The sequence below is a fragment of the Podarcis tiliguerta genome (assembly GCF_965153285.1).
Source record: "Podarcis tiliguerta genome assembly, chromosome: 1".
Lineage (NCBI taxonomy): Eukaryota > Metazoa > Chordata > Lepidosauria > Squamata > Lacertidae > Podarcis > Podarcis tiliguerta.
Genome location: NC_139534.1, coordinates 1,524,646 through 1,542,713, shown reverse-complemented (window position 1 = coordinate 1,542,713; position 18,068 = coordinate 1,524,646). Strand labels below are relative to the sequence as shown.

The 18,068-nt window shown below is 44.0% G+C and overlaps 1 protein-coding gene across 5 annotated transcripts in view; it reads left to right on the top strand.

Moving 5' to 3' along the window:
- Positions 1-18,068, top strand: part of ERBB4 (erb-b2 receptor tyrosine kinase 4) — a 757,628-nt gene that overhangs the window by 422,907 nt on the left and 316,653 nt on the right. For all 5 annotated transcript variants that reach the window (XM_083399758.1, XM_083399756.1, XM_083399759.1 and 2 more), the window contains exon 3: positions 960-1,143. In XM_083399758.1, the coding sequence (XP_083255884.1) occupies positions 960-1,143 (184 nt within the window). The remainder of the gene's footprint in view (positions 1-959; positions 1,144-18,068) is intronic.

The window sequence follows — 18,068 nt, the reverse complement described above, 5'->3', positions numbered from 1 at the left end:
CCTTGGGCTAGTCACACTTCTCTGAAGTCTCTCAGCCCCACTCACCTCACAGAGTGTTTGTTGTGGGGGAGGAAGGGAAAGGAGAATGTTAGCCGCTTTGAGACGCCTTAAAGGGAGTGAAAGGCGGGATATCAAATCCAAACTCTTCTTCTTCTTCTTATAATGTATCCAGTTTAGGATCTGGAGACTAAGTTGTGGCTGATGAATTGACCAGAGAGGCCAGGGGTAGTCAGTGTAGTACATTGAATTTTCCATAAGGCTCACCATCGCCATCTTGTGTCACATTGTATATTGCACTTAAAACGTTTTATTTGCTGCTGTATGGTTGAGTCCCAAATAAGAAAGTGAGCACACTCTGGCTGTTCGGGTATACTGATTGGTGGTGTGTTCAGATATCTGAATCAACGGTTTGGGCATACTTTTTATGTTTGCATAAGTGAATTACTCTCTTATCCCTAAGTGTTGAGCTTGGCAGGGGGAGGGCACAGCAGGCTGCTGCCGACTGAGTCAGATCCACCGTCCATCTTACTCAGTAATGTAGGTCCACTGACTGGTAGTCTCTTCAGGGTTTCAGCCATGCCTGGAGATGCCAGGATCTGGACCTGGGACCTTTTGTGTGCAAATGACTTTGACCCTTCTCTACTTTGTGATGGTACCAAAGTCATTGAATCATTTCATGGGGGCAATTTAATTCTTTCTTTGCCGGCGTTTAGGGGCTACATCATAGCAGTCCTCACACAGGGGCCTGTTGGAATGCTTCAACAGGTTTTTATGGATAGATTGCCATTGACTGAAATTGTATTAATTCAGTCTGTTTTTAAATGATATGCTAATGCTGTGTTGTTTTTAGCATGCTTTGTAAGCCTCCTTGGAGAATTTAAGTTATTATTATTATTATTTTTAAAAAAGCTGTCTAGAAATGTTAAATAGCAAATAAATTATGTTTTTGTTTCTTTCAGTCTATCCGAGAAGTCACTGGCTATGTTTTGGTAGCTTTGAATCAATTTGAATACCTTCCCTTGGAGAATCTGCGCATCATCCGTGGAACTAAACTCTATGATCGTTCTGCATTGGCCATCTTCCTTAACTACAAAAAGGATGGTAGCTTTGGACTCAGGCGACTTGGACTGAAGAACTTGACTGGTAAGGGAAAGACCTTTTAATAGAGCTGTTTGATTCTACTGGCAGGTGAGCTTGCTGGTCTTTCTGTGTACAAGAAAATGTACACAGAAGCATCTTGATACTTCAGTCTACAACAAAGACCTCCATAGAGGTGTTATCTTTTTCTCCCAGGGTGCTTGTTTCTTCAATGGGAGCACTGACAGGCAGAAATTTGGTATGTGAAGCTTTCCCTAGAATGGCAGTGCAGTAATGGGAAAAGTTTTATCTCTTGCAATTTCTCTTTGGTTTTCCTCACTTTCTCATGTTCAGTTCACATGATAATCATCAACATTTTAGTGATAATTCCGAAATATAAAGTTTTGTATGCAATTTCCCCCTAATATACACATTTTTGCGAAGCAGTTTCCCTAGTAATGCATTTTTGTATGTCATTTTTTGTAATTTATGCATCCGTATGAACATTTTACCCGAGTGTGTGTGTGTGTGTGTGTGTGCAATGTATGTATGTATGTATGTATGTATGGAGAGAGAGAGAACACAGATTACTCAGCTGAAGGACTACACTGCAATATTTAGAGAACTGCAAATTTTGAAGGATGGCTGTGTTTCTGTTCTTGTATTGCTTCAGAAAATGCAAATTAGATAGGTTCACCTTTAAATGCAAACTGAATTGAATTTATCCCCCATCCCTCATTGTTAGAAGCAGTGCTATTTTTCTAGAAAAAGATGTGCCAGAACTCACCAAGAATGCCTCCCTTGTTCTCTTAGAATGGCATGGCACCTACCTGAGTTCTGGCTGAAAAAAAGCCCTGCTTTGTTTATTTATTTGTTTTATATTGTGCTCTTCCTCCCAAAGAAGCCCAGAGAGGCAAACACACGGATGATATTTCACCGAAGACCATGGAAATGACATCTAATGGCTTGTGTGGGGGAACGGAGAGTGAGATGTCTGGTAGAGTTATAAGTAATTGATCACAGGGCGGACAGAGCTCTTCTCGGGGGCCTGAGACACGTTGGCCCCATAGAGTGGTGCGCCTGCAGGCTTGTGTGAACTAAAGCGCATTTGGATAGCGCCTGATGGGAGATCTCCATTGTGATGTTCAAAGGTGAGGAAAAGCAAGAATGTGCATAACTCACTTAGGAAGCGTCCCGTATTTTCAAGTGAGTGGAGATCAGTGCTTGTAAATTATGCCTGTGAAAATAAGTAATGCTGTTTGGTTTTTTATTTTTATTTTAAACTTGTTGGCTTTGGGCTGCAACATGTTTCTGTATGTTTTGGTTGTTGTTGTTTAGTCGTGTCTGACTCTTCGTGACCCCATGGACCAGAGCACGCCAGGCAAGCCTGTTGCCTTTATCCATGGAGTTTTCTTGGCAGGGATGCTGGAGTGGCTTGCCGGTTCCTGCTCCGGTATGTTTTGGTAGCATCCCATAATATAGCAAAGAATTGCCTGTTTTAAAACTAGTGCTGTTCTGAAGGTGCCTTTCTACCCTGCAAGCTCCATTTTCTCACTGTGAATGTAGGGGGGCACTTTCCCCACTTTTCAAGGGTGAACTGGCAAAATTCTCACAAATTTCAGGACTAGGGGACTTGATTTGTAGCACGCAGAAGAGGCTTCTCCCCCCCCCCAAAAAAAGCCGTTAGCTGTCAGAGAATTTGCCGTGCTCCTAGTGATGTCCATCGTCTTTTCACTCCACAATGTTTCTATGGAAGGACACCCTTCCAGGAGCATTGGGGGGGGGGGCACATCACTGTCCCAAGTAGATCAACGGGGTAGCCCTGTTTTTCCTCCCAGGGATGCTCCATGATCTTTTCACAGCAACATTGTGGGGCAAAGCAGCCGGAGTCATCTCTCAAAGTCCACCGCTGCTTCCCATGGGAGCAAAATTGTGCACACATACATGTGTTTTGTGTTGTGAACTGCACTGTGAAGGGTGGTATACTAATTTAATTAGTATATAGTGTGAATATGGGTATATTTATTTCTCAGGCACTGATTATTCCCTAGTGCTCAGCAAGGATGGCAACGGTTCCTTTTATCCTCGATCTTTAGAGTGTACAGTTCTCTGCCTAATTGCTTGTGTGTGGTCCAAAAGGCTCACTAAGGGTTGTGTGTTGCTTCTCCATGGAGTCATTCCTGTGCCCTCTTCCCAGGCAGGCTCCATTAAAATTAATTGCATATGGTGCTTGGTGTATTTCAGCCTGAGGAGATACTAATTTTCTATTGTGACATCTTGCTCAGGTCATTGTGATACGATGGTCTGGGGCAGTGACACAGCCACAACTCAAGACCCATTATAATTTAGAGCATGGTTTTCTTTCTGCAGCTTCCGGTATTTTCTATGGCTGGACCCAGAAAGGTTTCTATAGTGATCACGTCCAAGGCAATATTATTTGGCCAGTAGATTTAATGGGCAGGGAAATGCTTTGCACTTCAAATAATAAAATAATAATAATAATAATAATAATAATAATAATAATAATAATAATAATAATAATAGTTGTTGTTGTTGTTGTTTCCCCAGCCACTCTGGGCGGCTTCCAACAAAACACTAAAATGCAATAACCTATTAAACATTAAAAGATTCCCTAAACAGGGCTGCCTTTAGATGTCTTCTAAAAGTTTGGTAGTTATTTTTCTCTTTGACATCTGGTGGGAGGGTGTTCCACAGGGTGGGAGCCACTACTGAGAAGGCTCTCTGCCTGGTTCCCTGTAACCTGGCTTCTTGCAGTGAGGGAACCGCCAAGTGAGAGCCCAGGGGTCTGAACACTCATCCCCCAACACCATTTTCTGAACACGGCCCAGGAGGAAGGAGCGGAACCACTGTATGACAGTGCCCCAGCTCCACTAGATGGTCCAGAAGGATGTTTTGGTTGATGGTGTCAAAAACCGCTGAGAGATCCAGCAGAACTAGGAAACAGCTCTCACCTTTGTCCCTAGCCCACCAGAGATCATCGACCAGTGCGACCAAGGCAGTTTCAGTCTGATGATGAGGCCTGAATCCCGACTGGAAGGGATCCAAATGGTCCGCTTCTTCCAGGTGTGCCTGGAGTTGCTCAATCACACTTGCTCAATCACCTTGCCCAAGAATGGAAGATTTGAGACTGGGCGATAGTTGGCCATATTGGCAGCATCTAAAGATGGTTTTTTAAGAAGTGGTTTGATAACCGCCTCTTTCAGCGGGTCTGGGAAGGCTCCCTCACAGAGAGAAGCATTCACCACCCCACGAAGCCAGCCCTTCCTGGCTAGCTTTTATAAGACAGGATGGGCAAGGATCAAGGAGACAGGTGGTTGGTTTCACTCATCCAAGCAGCTTGTCCACATCCTCAGAGGTAACAGATTGGAATTGATCTGACGCAACTTGACTAGACAGGACTCTAGCACTCTCCCACCCCGGAAGGTCCGTTTTTAACATGAAACTGTTCTTAACCTGAAGCGCCTGAAGTAAACCCGCAGATCAGACCATCTATGCTAGTCTACCACTACAAATCTATGGGAGAAGCGCTTGCGGTCCTTCCTCCGCTTTCCCCCTCTATGGTTAGCTCTTGGAACACCTGCCCGCACCTCTGCCTCCTCCTCCTCTCTCTGAACTGCTTTCTCTATGGTTGCCCTTGCTCTCCTCTCAAGGCTCCTCAGCAATTCATAGGCCGTGCCAGGCTGCCCATCTCATTCGGGTCCTTCGGCGGCACAGCTGCAGTACAGCCTAGCGGGAGCGGTGGTGATGGACAGACGGGAGGCCCCAGGCAGAGACGCTCAGTTCGGCAGCCACAAGGAGGATGGCAGCGGAAGGGCCCGAGGCTCCCACCAGTCCCGGCAAGGAGGGGCTCCCGGGGGCCAAGGCTGGTGAGAGGAGGCTGGAGGGGGGCAGGCTGGGCAGCCAAGCAACACAGTTGGAGCCTCCCTCTTCCCTGGCCGGCAGGGAGGGAGAGGAGCTGCTTCCTTTGAAACCCGGGAAATTTAAGGGACATCATCAATAAGGGACAGCAGCTGGGATAAGGGAGTTTCCCGCCAAATAAGGGAGAGTTGACAGCTATGCCCTCTGGGCTACAAGCCTGCTGCTTCTCCACACATTCTTTTCTGCACAAGAAATGTTCATGCCTTAAATGCTCCTTTCTGTTCCCTCTGATGATGTAGATAAATTTCCATGACAGGTTCGAAACAAACAGTTTAAGATGAGTGAAATGGCAGGTGGCCCTGCAGTTTGCTTCCGTCAGCTGTGTATATTTGCGGCTGCAAACTTTGTAAAGTGGTGCCACGGAAAATTGAAGTCACAGCTGTGTCCAGTTCTATCTGCATCAAATCCCAAATCTCAAAATGGCTGATGTCCTCTCTTTTTGTTCTTTGATAGTGTTCCCAAGGGCTGCTTCTCTCCATGCAGGCGTGACTTGTAAGGTGTGGCCATATGAGTCCCCAGCACTGAGGCACAAAACATTCATTAGTTTATGTGCCAACTGTTTGTTAGTTAGCCAGTGTAGTTAGCTTTGTATACCAGTGTTTGCACAAATCCTCTACATTGTTTGATCCATTACCAAGAAGCACACAGCCTGAGGGTATCTCATTTGCCTCATGTGATCTTGTGAGTGTGAAATAGCTGGGAGGAAGGGAGGTGTTAAAAGTTTCACATGGTTGCAATACAGTATATGGGATTTCGGAGGCAGAGGGATTAGTTTGAATAAACACCTTCCTTTCCATTACAAGAACAAGGCACACCATCCCTTCATGTCTAATTATGTTAGGCATGTTGTCTTTGAAGGATTAAAACTATGTTATATCACTTCAGAGGGGTGGCTATAATATTATCAGTCACGTGCTCTTGACTCTGGCTTCCTGTTAATCAGCACATTCAGCTTAAGCCTGGCTTCATTCTCTGCTTAGTCTGACTGACAAAGGCCTGCAAAAGGAAGAGTGCACCAGTAATAATACAAACTGGCAGGTGTTTTCTACTTCACTTTCTGAAAAACTGTGCAATTGTACTAATGCTTTGGGGTATTTCAGATAACCTATTCCTTGCATCTTCAGTAAACAAGCTCTTCTCTCCTTGCACGCAAGCATTTGCAAACAAGTCAGTCCCAAGACAGCGTGTTTCATAGTTAGCATGGCTAAACTCTATTGCTCTGCCTTATCAGCCTGTCACTGCAATTCTATCCCTCCAGGAATCATAGAATCATAGAGTTGGAAGAGACCACAAGGGCCATCGAGTCCAACCCCCTGCCAAGCAGGAAACACTATCAGAGCACTCCTGACATATGGTTGTCAAGCCTCTGCTTAAAGACCTCCAAAGAAGGAGACTCCACCACACTCCTTGGCAGCAAATTCCACTGTCGAACAGCTCTTACTGTCAGGAAGTTCTTCCTAATGTTTAGGTGGAATCTTCTTTCTTGTAGTTTGGATCCATTGCTCCGTGTCCGCTTCTCTGGAGGAGCAGAAAACAACCTTTCTCCCTCCTCTATGTGACAACCTTTTATATATTTGAACATGGCTATCATATCACCCCTTAACCTCCTCTTCTCCAGGCTAAACATGCCCAGCTCCCTTAGCCGTTCCTCATAAGGCATCGTTTCCAGGCCTTTGACCATTTTGGTTGCCCTCCTCTGGACACGTTCCAGTTTGTCAGTGTCCTTCTTGAACTGTGGTGCCCAGAACTGGACACAGTACTCCAGGTGAGGTCTGACCAGAGCAGAATACAGTGGCACTATAACTTCCCTTGATCTAGATGCTATACTCCTATTGATGCAGCCCAGAATTGCATTGGCTTTTTTAGCTGCCGCGTCACACTGTTGGCTCATGTCAAGTTTGTGGTCAACCAAGACTCCTAGATCCTTTTCACATGTACTGCTCTCAAGCCAGGTGTCACCCATCTTGTATTTGTGCCTCTCATTTTTTTTGCCCAAGTGCAATACTTTACATTTCTCCCTGTTAAAATTCATCTTGTTTGTTTTGGCCCAGTTCTCTAATCTGTCAAGGTCATTTTGAAGTGTGATCCTGTCCTCTGGGGTGTTAGCCACCCCTCCCAGTTTGGTGACATCTGCAAATTTGATCAGGATGCCCTTGAGTCCATCATCCAAGTCGTTGATAAAGATGTTGAATAAGACCAGGCCCAAGACAGAACCCTGTGGCACACCACTAGTCACTCTTCTCCAGGATGAAGAGGAACCATTGATGAGCACCCTTTGGGTCTGGTCAGTCAGCCAGTTACAAATCCACTGAGTGGTAGCATACTCAAGACCGCATTTTACCAGCTTCTTTACAAGAATATCATGGGGCACCTTGTCAAATGCCTTGCTGAAATCAAGGTAGGCTACATCCACTGCGTTCCCTTCATCTACCAGGGTTGTAATTCTGTCAAAAAACGAGATCAGGTTAGTCTGACATGACTTATTTTTCAGAAATCCATGCTGACTATTGGTGATCACAGCATTCCTTTCTAGGTGCTCACAGACTGTTTGCTTAATGATCTGCTCCAGAATCTTCCCTGGTATTGATGTCAGACTGACTGGGCGGTAATTATTTGGGTCCTCTCTTTCCCCCTTTTTGAAAATAGGGACAACATTTGCCCTCCTCTAGTCTGCCGGGACTTCGCCTGTTCTCCAGGAATTCTCAAAGATGATTGCCAGTGGTTCTGAGATCACATCTGCCAGTTCTTTTAATACTCTTGGCCCTGGAGACTTGAATACATCTAAACTAGCCAAGTATTCTTGTACTATCTCCTTTAGTTATTCTGGGCTGTGTTTCCTCTGCTGAATCATTTGCTCCAAATTCTTCAGGTCGGGCATTGTTTTCTTTATCGGAGAAGACTGAGGCAAAGAAGGCATTGAGGAGTTCAGCCCTTTCTGTGTCCCCTGTTTGCATTTCACCATCTTCTCCTCTGAGTGACCCCACTGTTTCTTTGTTCTTCCTTTTGGAAGAACAAAGGACTTTGGAGTAACATACTGAAAGATGCTTAGGAAGGCCATCCCTGCCATGCGGGATGGTGCCATTCAGGTGACACCATGGTGGGGGCAGATAAATGAAAGCAAGTGTTAGTAGGTGCAGCAATTAAAAAATAAATGTGAAAACTTTGTAAAGGCCCTTAGACATGTCTCTTGCTGTGCAGGAGCTTCTGTCCACACACACATCAAAAATCACTATATAGTTAACTCACAGCACAGTGGTATACATGTATTCTTCAGAAGTTAGTCTGGGGCTTACTCCCAGGTAGGTGGGCACAGGATCACAGCTTGAGCTTTTGTTAGCATTGGGAGAAAGCAGGGTTCTCATGCCTTTAAGAGTTGTATGTCAGAAATAAATTCAACAGCTTGATCTTTTTTCTAGTATGGAAACGCAATTATCAGGAAAGCTTCCCCATGACTGTATTCAGTCTAATTTTGTGCTGTGCTGTGCCCCAGCATGGCAACTATGTTGTGTTATGCCATGCTCCCATGGCTGCCATTTTGTGACTGGTGCCCACATCACTCTCAAAATGCACAGTGTGGCCACTAGCCCCCCAAAACTGGGCAACCCCTGGTCTTGGATATGGCTGTAAAAACATAATTTCAGAAGAAACTGGTGGAAAATATCCAAAAGTGCTATAAAAGACCAATGGTAATTTTTTTAGCTTGTCCGATCCAGCTTTTGGAGCTTGTTGCTCTTTTTCTTCTTGCAACCATTTCTCCAGGGAACAGGTTCTCCTCCCTCACTTGATATCTGGAGACTTTCTTCCTTTAGATTGGTGCAGCCCTGGTCAGAAATCTCTGCCTCTTTAGCATGGCTGGGATGTGCCCTACAGGACAGAGATAAGAGTCACATCTGTTGATCCACCTACCTTTGCCCCTGGTGCTGTCTACCACTGGCATGTCCAGTCCTAGAAAGTTGCCCCTCAAGGGAATTTGAGCCTCAGGCTGGAAAGGGTTCCTTACCCCTCACGTGTTTTTCTTTCTGTCCATGAGCAATTTTTGAAACTACCCCATTTTTATTCAGTTCTACGTTGGGACTGTTGTGGGTTTTTAAAAAGCTACAAAAATAATACTTACATTTCTCAGTTTTGGTTTATCCTCAACTAAATGCATGATATTCATTGAACATTCACATTACTACTGAGCTGTCTTTCGGATAAGTGCTGAATAGGCAGAGTAAACAAAGCCACTTTCCTCAGCCCCACACATGGTAGAAGAGAAACCTTGTGGAGAGGGGCCTTGAATAAGGATAGGGGGCAAGTTCTCCCCCCCCCCAACTGCTGGAATATTCCAAAACAGTAGCTAAGGGGCCTCGTCACAAAAAGCACAGATTTGCCCCTCCCTCCTTTAATTCAAGCATAGGTTGTTTGCAGGAAGGAGACTGTTCTTTAATGGGACTTCTTGAGATGACAACCTTTCAACCAGAAATCAAAGTCCAAGTGGGTAACAATTGGTGCAGCATTAATTCAGATATAAATTGGTACCTCTGAGGGGCACAACAATATTTTGCGGCTATGCATGGACAATGCAAGCACGAGGGATCTGTCTGGAAAACTCCCAAGCCTTTCAGCACTATGCTGGCTCAATGGATTTTGACAAAACAGAATTTTCTTTCAATGTTTGCATTCTGGGAAGTTAAATAGTGAAACCCAGTAATCTTTCTGCTTGGGCAGATAGTGTTTGATAATATCGTTTCTAAACAGATCAAATTGTTGAGCGCGGGACCTTGACTCGTTTGCACTTTGTTTTGTGCAACATGAAAGAAACCTGGATTTTATTTTTGCTGCTGTTGCCCTGAGCAAGAATTTGTTATGACGATAAAAAAAAGACATAGCAGCCTTGCACTTATTTTAAAGAACAAAGAATTAGCAAAAAATAAATATAATAGTTTGCAGTTTGAATGCAGTGGCTTGGCAAGGCCTTGTTGCTCTGTAGGAATGTCAGGCAGACTGCGCTTCTAGTACAGTATATTGAAGTGTGTTTACCTTCACAATGTTCTAGTTGGATAATTGTAAATAAAACACATATTGCAAAGATGCTATAATGCTGCAGTTTAACCAAAGAAAACTGCTAAACCCTACAGCACTGTGAAACTCCCCCCAGTTGGAAATATGGGACAAATATGTATACCTTATAGATTCCATTCCAATGGCACCAATGAGAAGGAAATGCACATGTTTTCTCCCCTGTAATTTGAATGTATTGACATTTCTCCTCCTTGCCAAGCTTCAGTTCATGAGGAATTTGTAGGAGTGTTCATAAAAATGATGAAGTACATCTCTTCAGGTCACATGGGAGCCCCAGCCTGATCGTTCCTTTGTTGTACTGCTAGATCTCTCTGCCTGTGAAAAGTGAGTTATGTGTTGTCGAACATCAAAACTGTGATGAGCAGAGACGCAGAGGCCACCCATTGAGATGAAAATGCAGCATTGCAGGATTTATGGTGGTGTTAAGACCAAGGGATGAAGAGTCAGCAGTAGGGCATTGGTTGAAGGAACTGTCCATAATTCTCCCAAGCAATTGTACATGCAAGTTTCCAGGATACAATCTACTAGTAGATAGGAGGGGGCAGCTTTGGAGGTGAGAAATGATCTCCTCCTGCTAAGATCTGCAGAAGTTGAGACTCAAACATGGAATATTCAGTTTTCCTGTGGGGGAGACCCAAGTGCTTTTTTAAAAAGAAAAAAGAAAGGGGGGAAAGGTGCCGGTGAAATTCACCATGAAATTGTTACATTAAGTGCCTCACTTTTAACATGTGGGAAAAGGTGCCGGTACTAAGTACCCTGAGTACCCCCAGAAAAAAACGAGACTGGGAGACCATAATGACTTAACCAGGAAATGGCTTAACTCTGTTGTCTTAAGTGTGTGAGGAAATGACCACTCATGCCAATCACCCTGCCATTCACAGAGCAATGTGAAGAACATTACTACATTTCACACAGCTGCTGCAAGCAGCGGCAGAGCAAGCTGATCAGGTGCCTGGGGCGGCACGTGTGCCTTGTGCCCGCGGGGCAGGGCCAGCTGGGGCAGGACGCTCCGCAGGGCCTCTGAGGAGTCTGCCTGCCTCCTCCCCCTCAGCTGCCCCACAGCTGAGGGGGAGGGGGTGGGTGGACTGTTTGGGGCAGTGCGGAGCCTGTGGGCGCCCAAGCCGCCATGTCTCTCCCAGGAGAGACACGTGACTCGGGCGCACTGCAGGCCCCGCGGTGAGTGCTGCCTGGCATTTTTTCACCCCCCCCCAGTGGTGACACCTGGGGTGACCCGCCCCCACCGCACCCCCTTCCTCTGCACCTGGCTGCAAGTGATTGCATTCTTGATTATTTCCCATGTATTTCAAACTTTTATGTCACCTTGATGCAAGTATCCCCCCAAAAGCTTCTCTTCCTTGCAGAAAATGTGACACTGAAATCCTCTTTTAAAATTTAAGTTACTTTCCCTTAAGATCCTCTCTGTGAAACTGCTAATACTAAAGGCATAGGCAGCACCTCTGCAGTACACACATTTTTCTTCTATGCTTAGTATTTATTTGTGCTTGTTTGCTTACATGAGAGCAGTAGGTATATATGAAGCATTTCAGCAAGATACTTCCAGGCATAGAAGCAATCAGTCAAAATGTTCCCATGTCATATAACTTGCAGCATTAGGAGTGGTCCTAGGAAATGGTAGGAAATGTGATTGAATTGGAAATATGGTGCTTCTGTTTAGTGTGATGGCTGCCTTCTGCATTCATAATAAACCAGAGAGTCTGCATGGACTTGTAGGGTTTGCATGTTACAGTAGATACATTAAGAGAGACGAAAAAGTGGACAGAGATAGAGAACCAACTCAGGTGGGAAATGAAAATAGACGGCACACAAAAACACCAAAGTCCAAAGCTGAGAATAAACAGAAGGACTCTGAAGACCGACTGCAAGGAAAGTATCTGCTTCTATAAACGTGAACAGACAGGCAACTACATTCACTACCTGCTCTGGGGTGTTCAGTGACATTTACAAATAGTGCTTCCTCAATCTGATTTGTAAATAAATATTCCATTATAAATTGTGAGTGGTGGAGATGAGCAGATGAACGTACAGGTTGGCAATTCATTTGTATTTTGTATCTTTCTGATATGAGGAACCTTCCGTGTGTCACAGGGAATGTGCCTGCAGGCTGGGGCTGAACGAACAAAGGTGTCACATTGGGAGAACATGCTGGAGGCCTTTTTATTTGATGTTCTCAAACTGCTCTAGGGGCTGTCTCTTCTGAAACTCCTTTCCCCCCTACACTACGTTAAAACACATATGCATTCATTTCCTTTTAAATGTAAAAGTAAGATAGTGTCTGTCCAGCTAACCATCAGAAAGAACTTGTGCTTGTTTTTGTGCTTCTCCAGAGAACTGCCTGCTGCTTCTGTCAGTTGAAATTATCATAGCTCTGGGTTCTTCTTCTTTTGAGTTTTAGCTAGGAGATTGCAAATGTTCCTGGCTAGGGGGCAGAGTCAACCAACATCACTGCTGAAGAAGAGTCCTTAGGAGATGTGACTCCTTTCCAGCTTGTGCTGGTGTGAAAGGGTTCTTGGCAGGGTGGTGTAGATTTGTACCCTGTGTCAGGAGTGGGGAGGGAAAGAAGGTGAGGCTGGGGTGGCTCATTGACGAAGGCAGAAGACACATTAGGAACCAGTCACCCTGTTGCCTTGATGGTGAAGAAGAACGCTGAACCCCTGTTGTCAGGCATCTTGCAGTCACAAGGGGCATACGGAAGAAAGAGACGTGCATGGGGACCAGCATTAGAGAGTTGGACTTGAGAGGCAATTCAGGGAGGAATTCCACTGAAAGTGCCTGGGTGTCCAGAAACTGAGGCAGAGAGGGGGAGAAGTCCAGTGCGATTTAATCCCTTTCCCTCTGCTCAAGTGAGAGCCTAAGAAATTGGAGCTTCCAACCAAGCCCTGTCCCAATTCCCCACATGACCAAACAAATGCAGAAACTGGTATTTGGCAATAGCATTTAGTATATAAGTTATCATTCTCAGCCTGCTTTTTCCTGACCCTTAGTTTTAGGCCTTAAAGCTATATGAGCATGACATGCGTGAGCAATGCGCACCTGTATAATTAGGAGCAGCCTGAAGGCTGGCATTTTGATAACAAGGAGCAGCCAGGTGCAGCAGCCTGGCTTTCCTAGCGCCAAATTCAGCAAATGACAATAGTTCACCCGCTCCCCTGTGATTCCTTCTCCTCCCGGGAATTAAGACAGTGGATCAAAGGCAAATTGCATAATGACTAGAGTTGTTGGTAAATGTCTCATAGGTTTCAGCTTCAGAGAAGAACTTTGGGGACTTGTAAAATCCAATCTCAGTTAAGAGGAGAACTACTAAAATCTCCAGATTCTTTTGCATCTCAGGCTACAGTCACGTCCTTTGCAAAAATTCTAGAAATTGTGTTAGAATTGTAGTTAAAAAGAAAAAACAGAAATTTCCAGCACCCGTGCCCACTATCTGAACTATATTATTCACATGTACACACACTGAGTTAAAAATCTTCATTTCCAAAAGTCAGCTGTAGAGAAATACATATTCAATAGTAAAAAGGAAAATAGCCCAACAGAAATGAAGCATTAAAAGGCTGAAATAAATGTCCAGGGGTAAGGTTCTACTTGTGGATATTCCAAGTGTGCAGTATCTGAATAAACAGAAATATGCTGGGGAACACAAAACTCTCTTGACTTTATTTAGTAAACATTAGGAATGAATTGCTATCTCCCATCCTGATTCATTCTCTTCCACAAGTTTCCTGTTGTCTCCTTCCTTCCTTCCTTCCTTCCTTCCTTCCTTCCTTCCTTCCTTCCTTCCTTCGAAGGAGAATTTATAACTTAGGTATGTGAAGTCATCCCGTTGGTGCAAGGACTTCTGCTTGCGCAGTGGAACTTCCCTCTTCCCTCTCTCCACTTTACCAAATTTGCCCCAGAAGGTTGGGCAACCCCTAGAATGAGCAAAAAGTCCTGTGAGAATGGAACAACTTCACTGGATACAAATCTTTGAATTTGACATACGATTCAGTTTATGTATTTTTATTTTTACAGGATACTGGTGCACACATGCACAATGAATATATATTTGTGCTAAAAGGAATCCTGTTATGATAATTTGCATGGTGGGTTATTTAAGATGCTTATATGTCTGCATGCATTAGTAACCTAGGCAGGAAACAACAACACAAATAGTGAAAATTGTAGTGAATTGTGCAAATGTGTTTTTTGTGTTGGAATTGTGTAAATAAAAACACAAATCAGACTGGCAGAACTCTCACACTTAACTGCCAGTCCCCAGGTAAGATCAGGTAATTCAGCACCTGAAAATCCAAAGACAACAGCAAGTCACATGGGGAGAAATTTGGTAAGCATTACTAGTCAGGGCACATGTTGCCATTCTAGATGGTGTCAGAAAAGAAATGAAAGCATTTTCCAAGATGTGTTTGGTAATATATGCCCATGAGCTACAGAAAGTCGGAGGAGAAATTGCCTTCTATGTGTTTGCCAAATGGCTGCTGTAGCACCTGGTGTAATTTCCAAGTTATCAAATACACAGATTATCTATCCACTCCGAGGACATTACCTATAACACAGTATTTTTCATACTACAATGTGGCACAATGCTCTTGAAGCTATTCTCATTTCTGGCAGCAATGTGCATGCATTATGTTAATTTGCCCCCCATAAATGTCACATTAACACATTATTCCTGCTGGGTGCTGCTTTGGGTGATACCAGCTCTTCGCTGGGCTGCTGAAACAGCTGGTCTCCATAGAAGCCTTGAGCGTGCGTTAGCAAAGAGCTGAGCTCTGCGTAGACACTTGTCTTATCCAAAAGAAGCCTGGGGAGCTAACAGCAGAACATCTTCTAGACGTGGCATATTCATTCTCTGCTCCTCTGTCCCTGGCTCACACAGTGAATGCTTCACAGGGTGTCATAGCTACGGGTTTTCTTAATTTGGCTGCTGTTCCTGAACGAGTTAGCTGGCAGGCATCCCAATAAAGTCTCTGAGGTTACTGCTAAGCTAAAATGTTCAGGATTGTGATTCACATGATCTGAACCGGTCAAATCAGATGACTGGGGTGAGCTCTTTCAATGCATTGTAGCTTGGTTGTTTATCTATTATCCTGTAAATTGGCATAGTGTTTTGCCAAGTAGCAGCTCACAGATGTTTAATGAAATATACAGTGAAATGGTCATTAGTATCCACTGAGGGACAGTTTATGTTACTACGTTACATGTTTTGCATTTGTTTCGTATTTAGGATTTTGATGTACTGTATAGGTTGTTTCTGGTTTGCTGACTGCTGACCTCAGTAAACGACTCCTGCTGAGATTCAGGATTGTGGTCACAGTTTCCATTTTTTTAAATGACAAAACACATGTTTTCTAAGCACTGCTAGACACACAGCTACATGGTGGCATGTATCATGTAATGTGATAATGCTTTTGTCCTTAACACTTTCTCTCCCCAATTCAAAAACTATACAGTCTAACCTTTTTTGCTTGTTCTGAATGTGAGCCTGTGCTTGTAGCACATTACTTTTCCATGCTATTTTGTAATTGGAGATGGTCTCCTCTTGAGGCCAAACCCAAGGTATGGATTCTGCTTCCGTCAGTGTTAAAGGGAATCTCCAGTTCTTAAGATTCTGGACATTATCCAGTTCTGCTCTCCTTACCTTCCATCTCCAGGGCAGTCATGCCTCAGAGCTGAAGTTGCAAGGTTTTAACCTCCTCCTCGGGGCCTCCAGGGGCAAGGAATTAAATCCCCAGGGTGCGAGAAGCTTGAAATTATTGGAGGAGGCAAACCTGAATGAATTCTTCCTCTGTACCAACCTGCCCTCACACTAAGGTCATTGGTTTATGTCCTCCTCCAAACAAGATCTCCATCAAAGGCAAGGTTTGTGGCAAGGAGCAGGAGTTTGGATTTGTTATCCCGCTTTATCACTACTCTAAGGAGTTTTTGAATTAAAGAAGGCTGATCGCCAAAGAATTGATGCTTTTGAATTATGGTGCTGGAGGAAACTCTTGAGAGTCCCATGGACTGCAAGAAGATCAAATGCATCCATTCTTAAGGAAATCAGCCCTGAGTGCTCACTGGAAGGACAGATTGTGAAGCTGAGGCTCCAATACTTTGGCCACCTCACGAGAAGAGAAGACTCACTGGAAAAGACCCTGATGTTAGGAAAGATGGAGGGCGCAAGGAGAAGGGGACGACAGAGGACGAGATGGTTAGACAGTGTTCTCGAAGCTACAAACATGAATCTGACCAAACTGTGGGTGGCAGTGGAAGACAGGAGTGCCTGGCGTGCTCTGGTCCATGGGGTCACAAAGAGTCAGACACGACTGAACGACTAAACAACAACAACAACAAGGAGTCTCAAAGCGGCTAACAATCTCCTTTCCCTTCCTCCCCCACAACAAACACTCTGTGAGGTGAGTGGGGCTGAGAGACTTCAGAGAACTGTGACTGGCCCAAGGTCACCCAGCAGCTGCATGTGGAGGAGCGGGGAAGCAAACCCAATTCACCAGATCTACCACTCCTAACCACTACACCACACTTACCCAACTATCCTGTCTTCTGACCAGCCTTAAGGGAAGTTAGCCTTGGGCCTTGGTGGGGATCATCACACATAAAGATGAGCAGCTAGGGTGGGAAGGATGCAGTGAGAGACTCTTCGGCATCCCTTAAGACTGCCTGGGGATGAGGAAAACGGACCAGATCTTAGACTGATTGGGTGTTGTGAGTCATGTGGGGTTTCTCACGTAAGGCAGATGGTGGGAGGTGGGCCTTCCTAGCTCTCATCTTAAATTATAGGGACCCAGAATGAGTGAGCTGAATTAATGGCTGTACAAGTTGCTGTTTGTTTCTTAATAAAGGCTTGTGGTCCTTATTCATCCCATTCCTGTCTTCATTCCAGGGTATCTGGGCAATTCATTTCCTAGATTTGTAAACATTATCTGTATGATGATTTCCCAACTCTCATTTAATGGTCTGGTTAGTGTTACCTGTCAGTAGGTATGCCTGGCAATAGAGTAATAAGCTAGTGCTCACTTTGGTGAGATTTCAACACTAATCACTTTTATATTGGCTCAGATAAACCCAGGAAAAGTAAGTGCTGAGGATTTTTAAAGTGTTAATCCGCTTTGTGGTTGCTGAGTATTTCAGACTTTCCTATCTTGCAGCCCTGAAGGGTAAATCCTCTGACCTTTGATAGAATCTTGGATAGCAAATAATTGATGATCACCAAACAATAAATTGGGTATCAGCATTTTTTAGGCCCAGAGAGGGAGTTTCTGATCCAGATTTTAAAGGGAAATGTGTTTTAGCCATTTTTTTTTAATTTCCTTATTATTGATTAAATCTCTCTCATTTTCTATTTTGTTTGCCTTTATTCCATTCACAAATAACACCCCAGATATATACACTGGGTCTTTCAGGCTGCTCACTTACTTGGGAGTAAGTCCAATTGAGTCCATTGGCACTTATTTCTAAGTAAACACAGGTCTAAATTAACTATGCATTTCTTCTCTGTGATCAAATAATGTGTACAGAAAGGTCAAAACTTTTTCCTCCACGGAAACTCTGTGACTCTTAAATAGTAGCCTGACAGGGCAGATTTTCTCAGTTTTGATATCTGCTGGTGGGGAAAGCTGCCCTCCTAACTTTCTATATGTAGCTTTTAAAGGGATGTACTTAAAAAAAGATATAGAAGAGATTCTCTGTGACTTGTTCAATTGATTATGCTGTAAATCATTAGATTATTGATCTCAGTACATGATGCTTTTTGTTAGGCACCAAAGACAATATTTTCACATTATTCTTCACGGACAGCAAAACTATCCTTATCTGTGAATAGAGCAGTTCATGAAAGATTAAAAATGGTGATGAATGTTAAACTATAATGAATGTTTTAAAACAGAAAACAGTGGGGTGATTTATTAATTGACACAGCTATTTATCAGGCTTTACATTCATTCTGTCTTATATCAATCACTTTCTGACATTCAAAC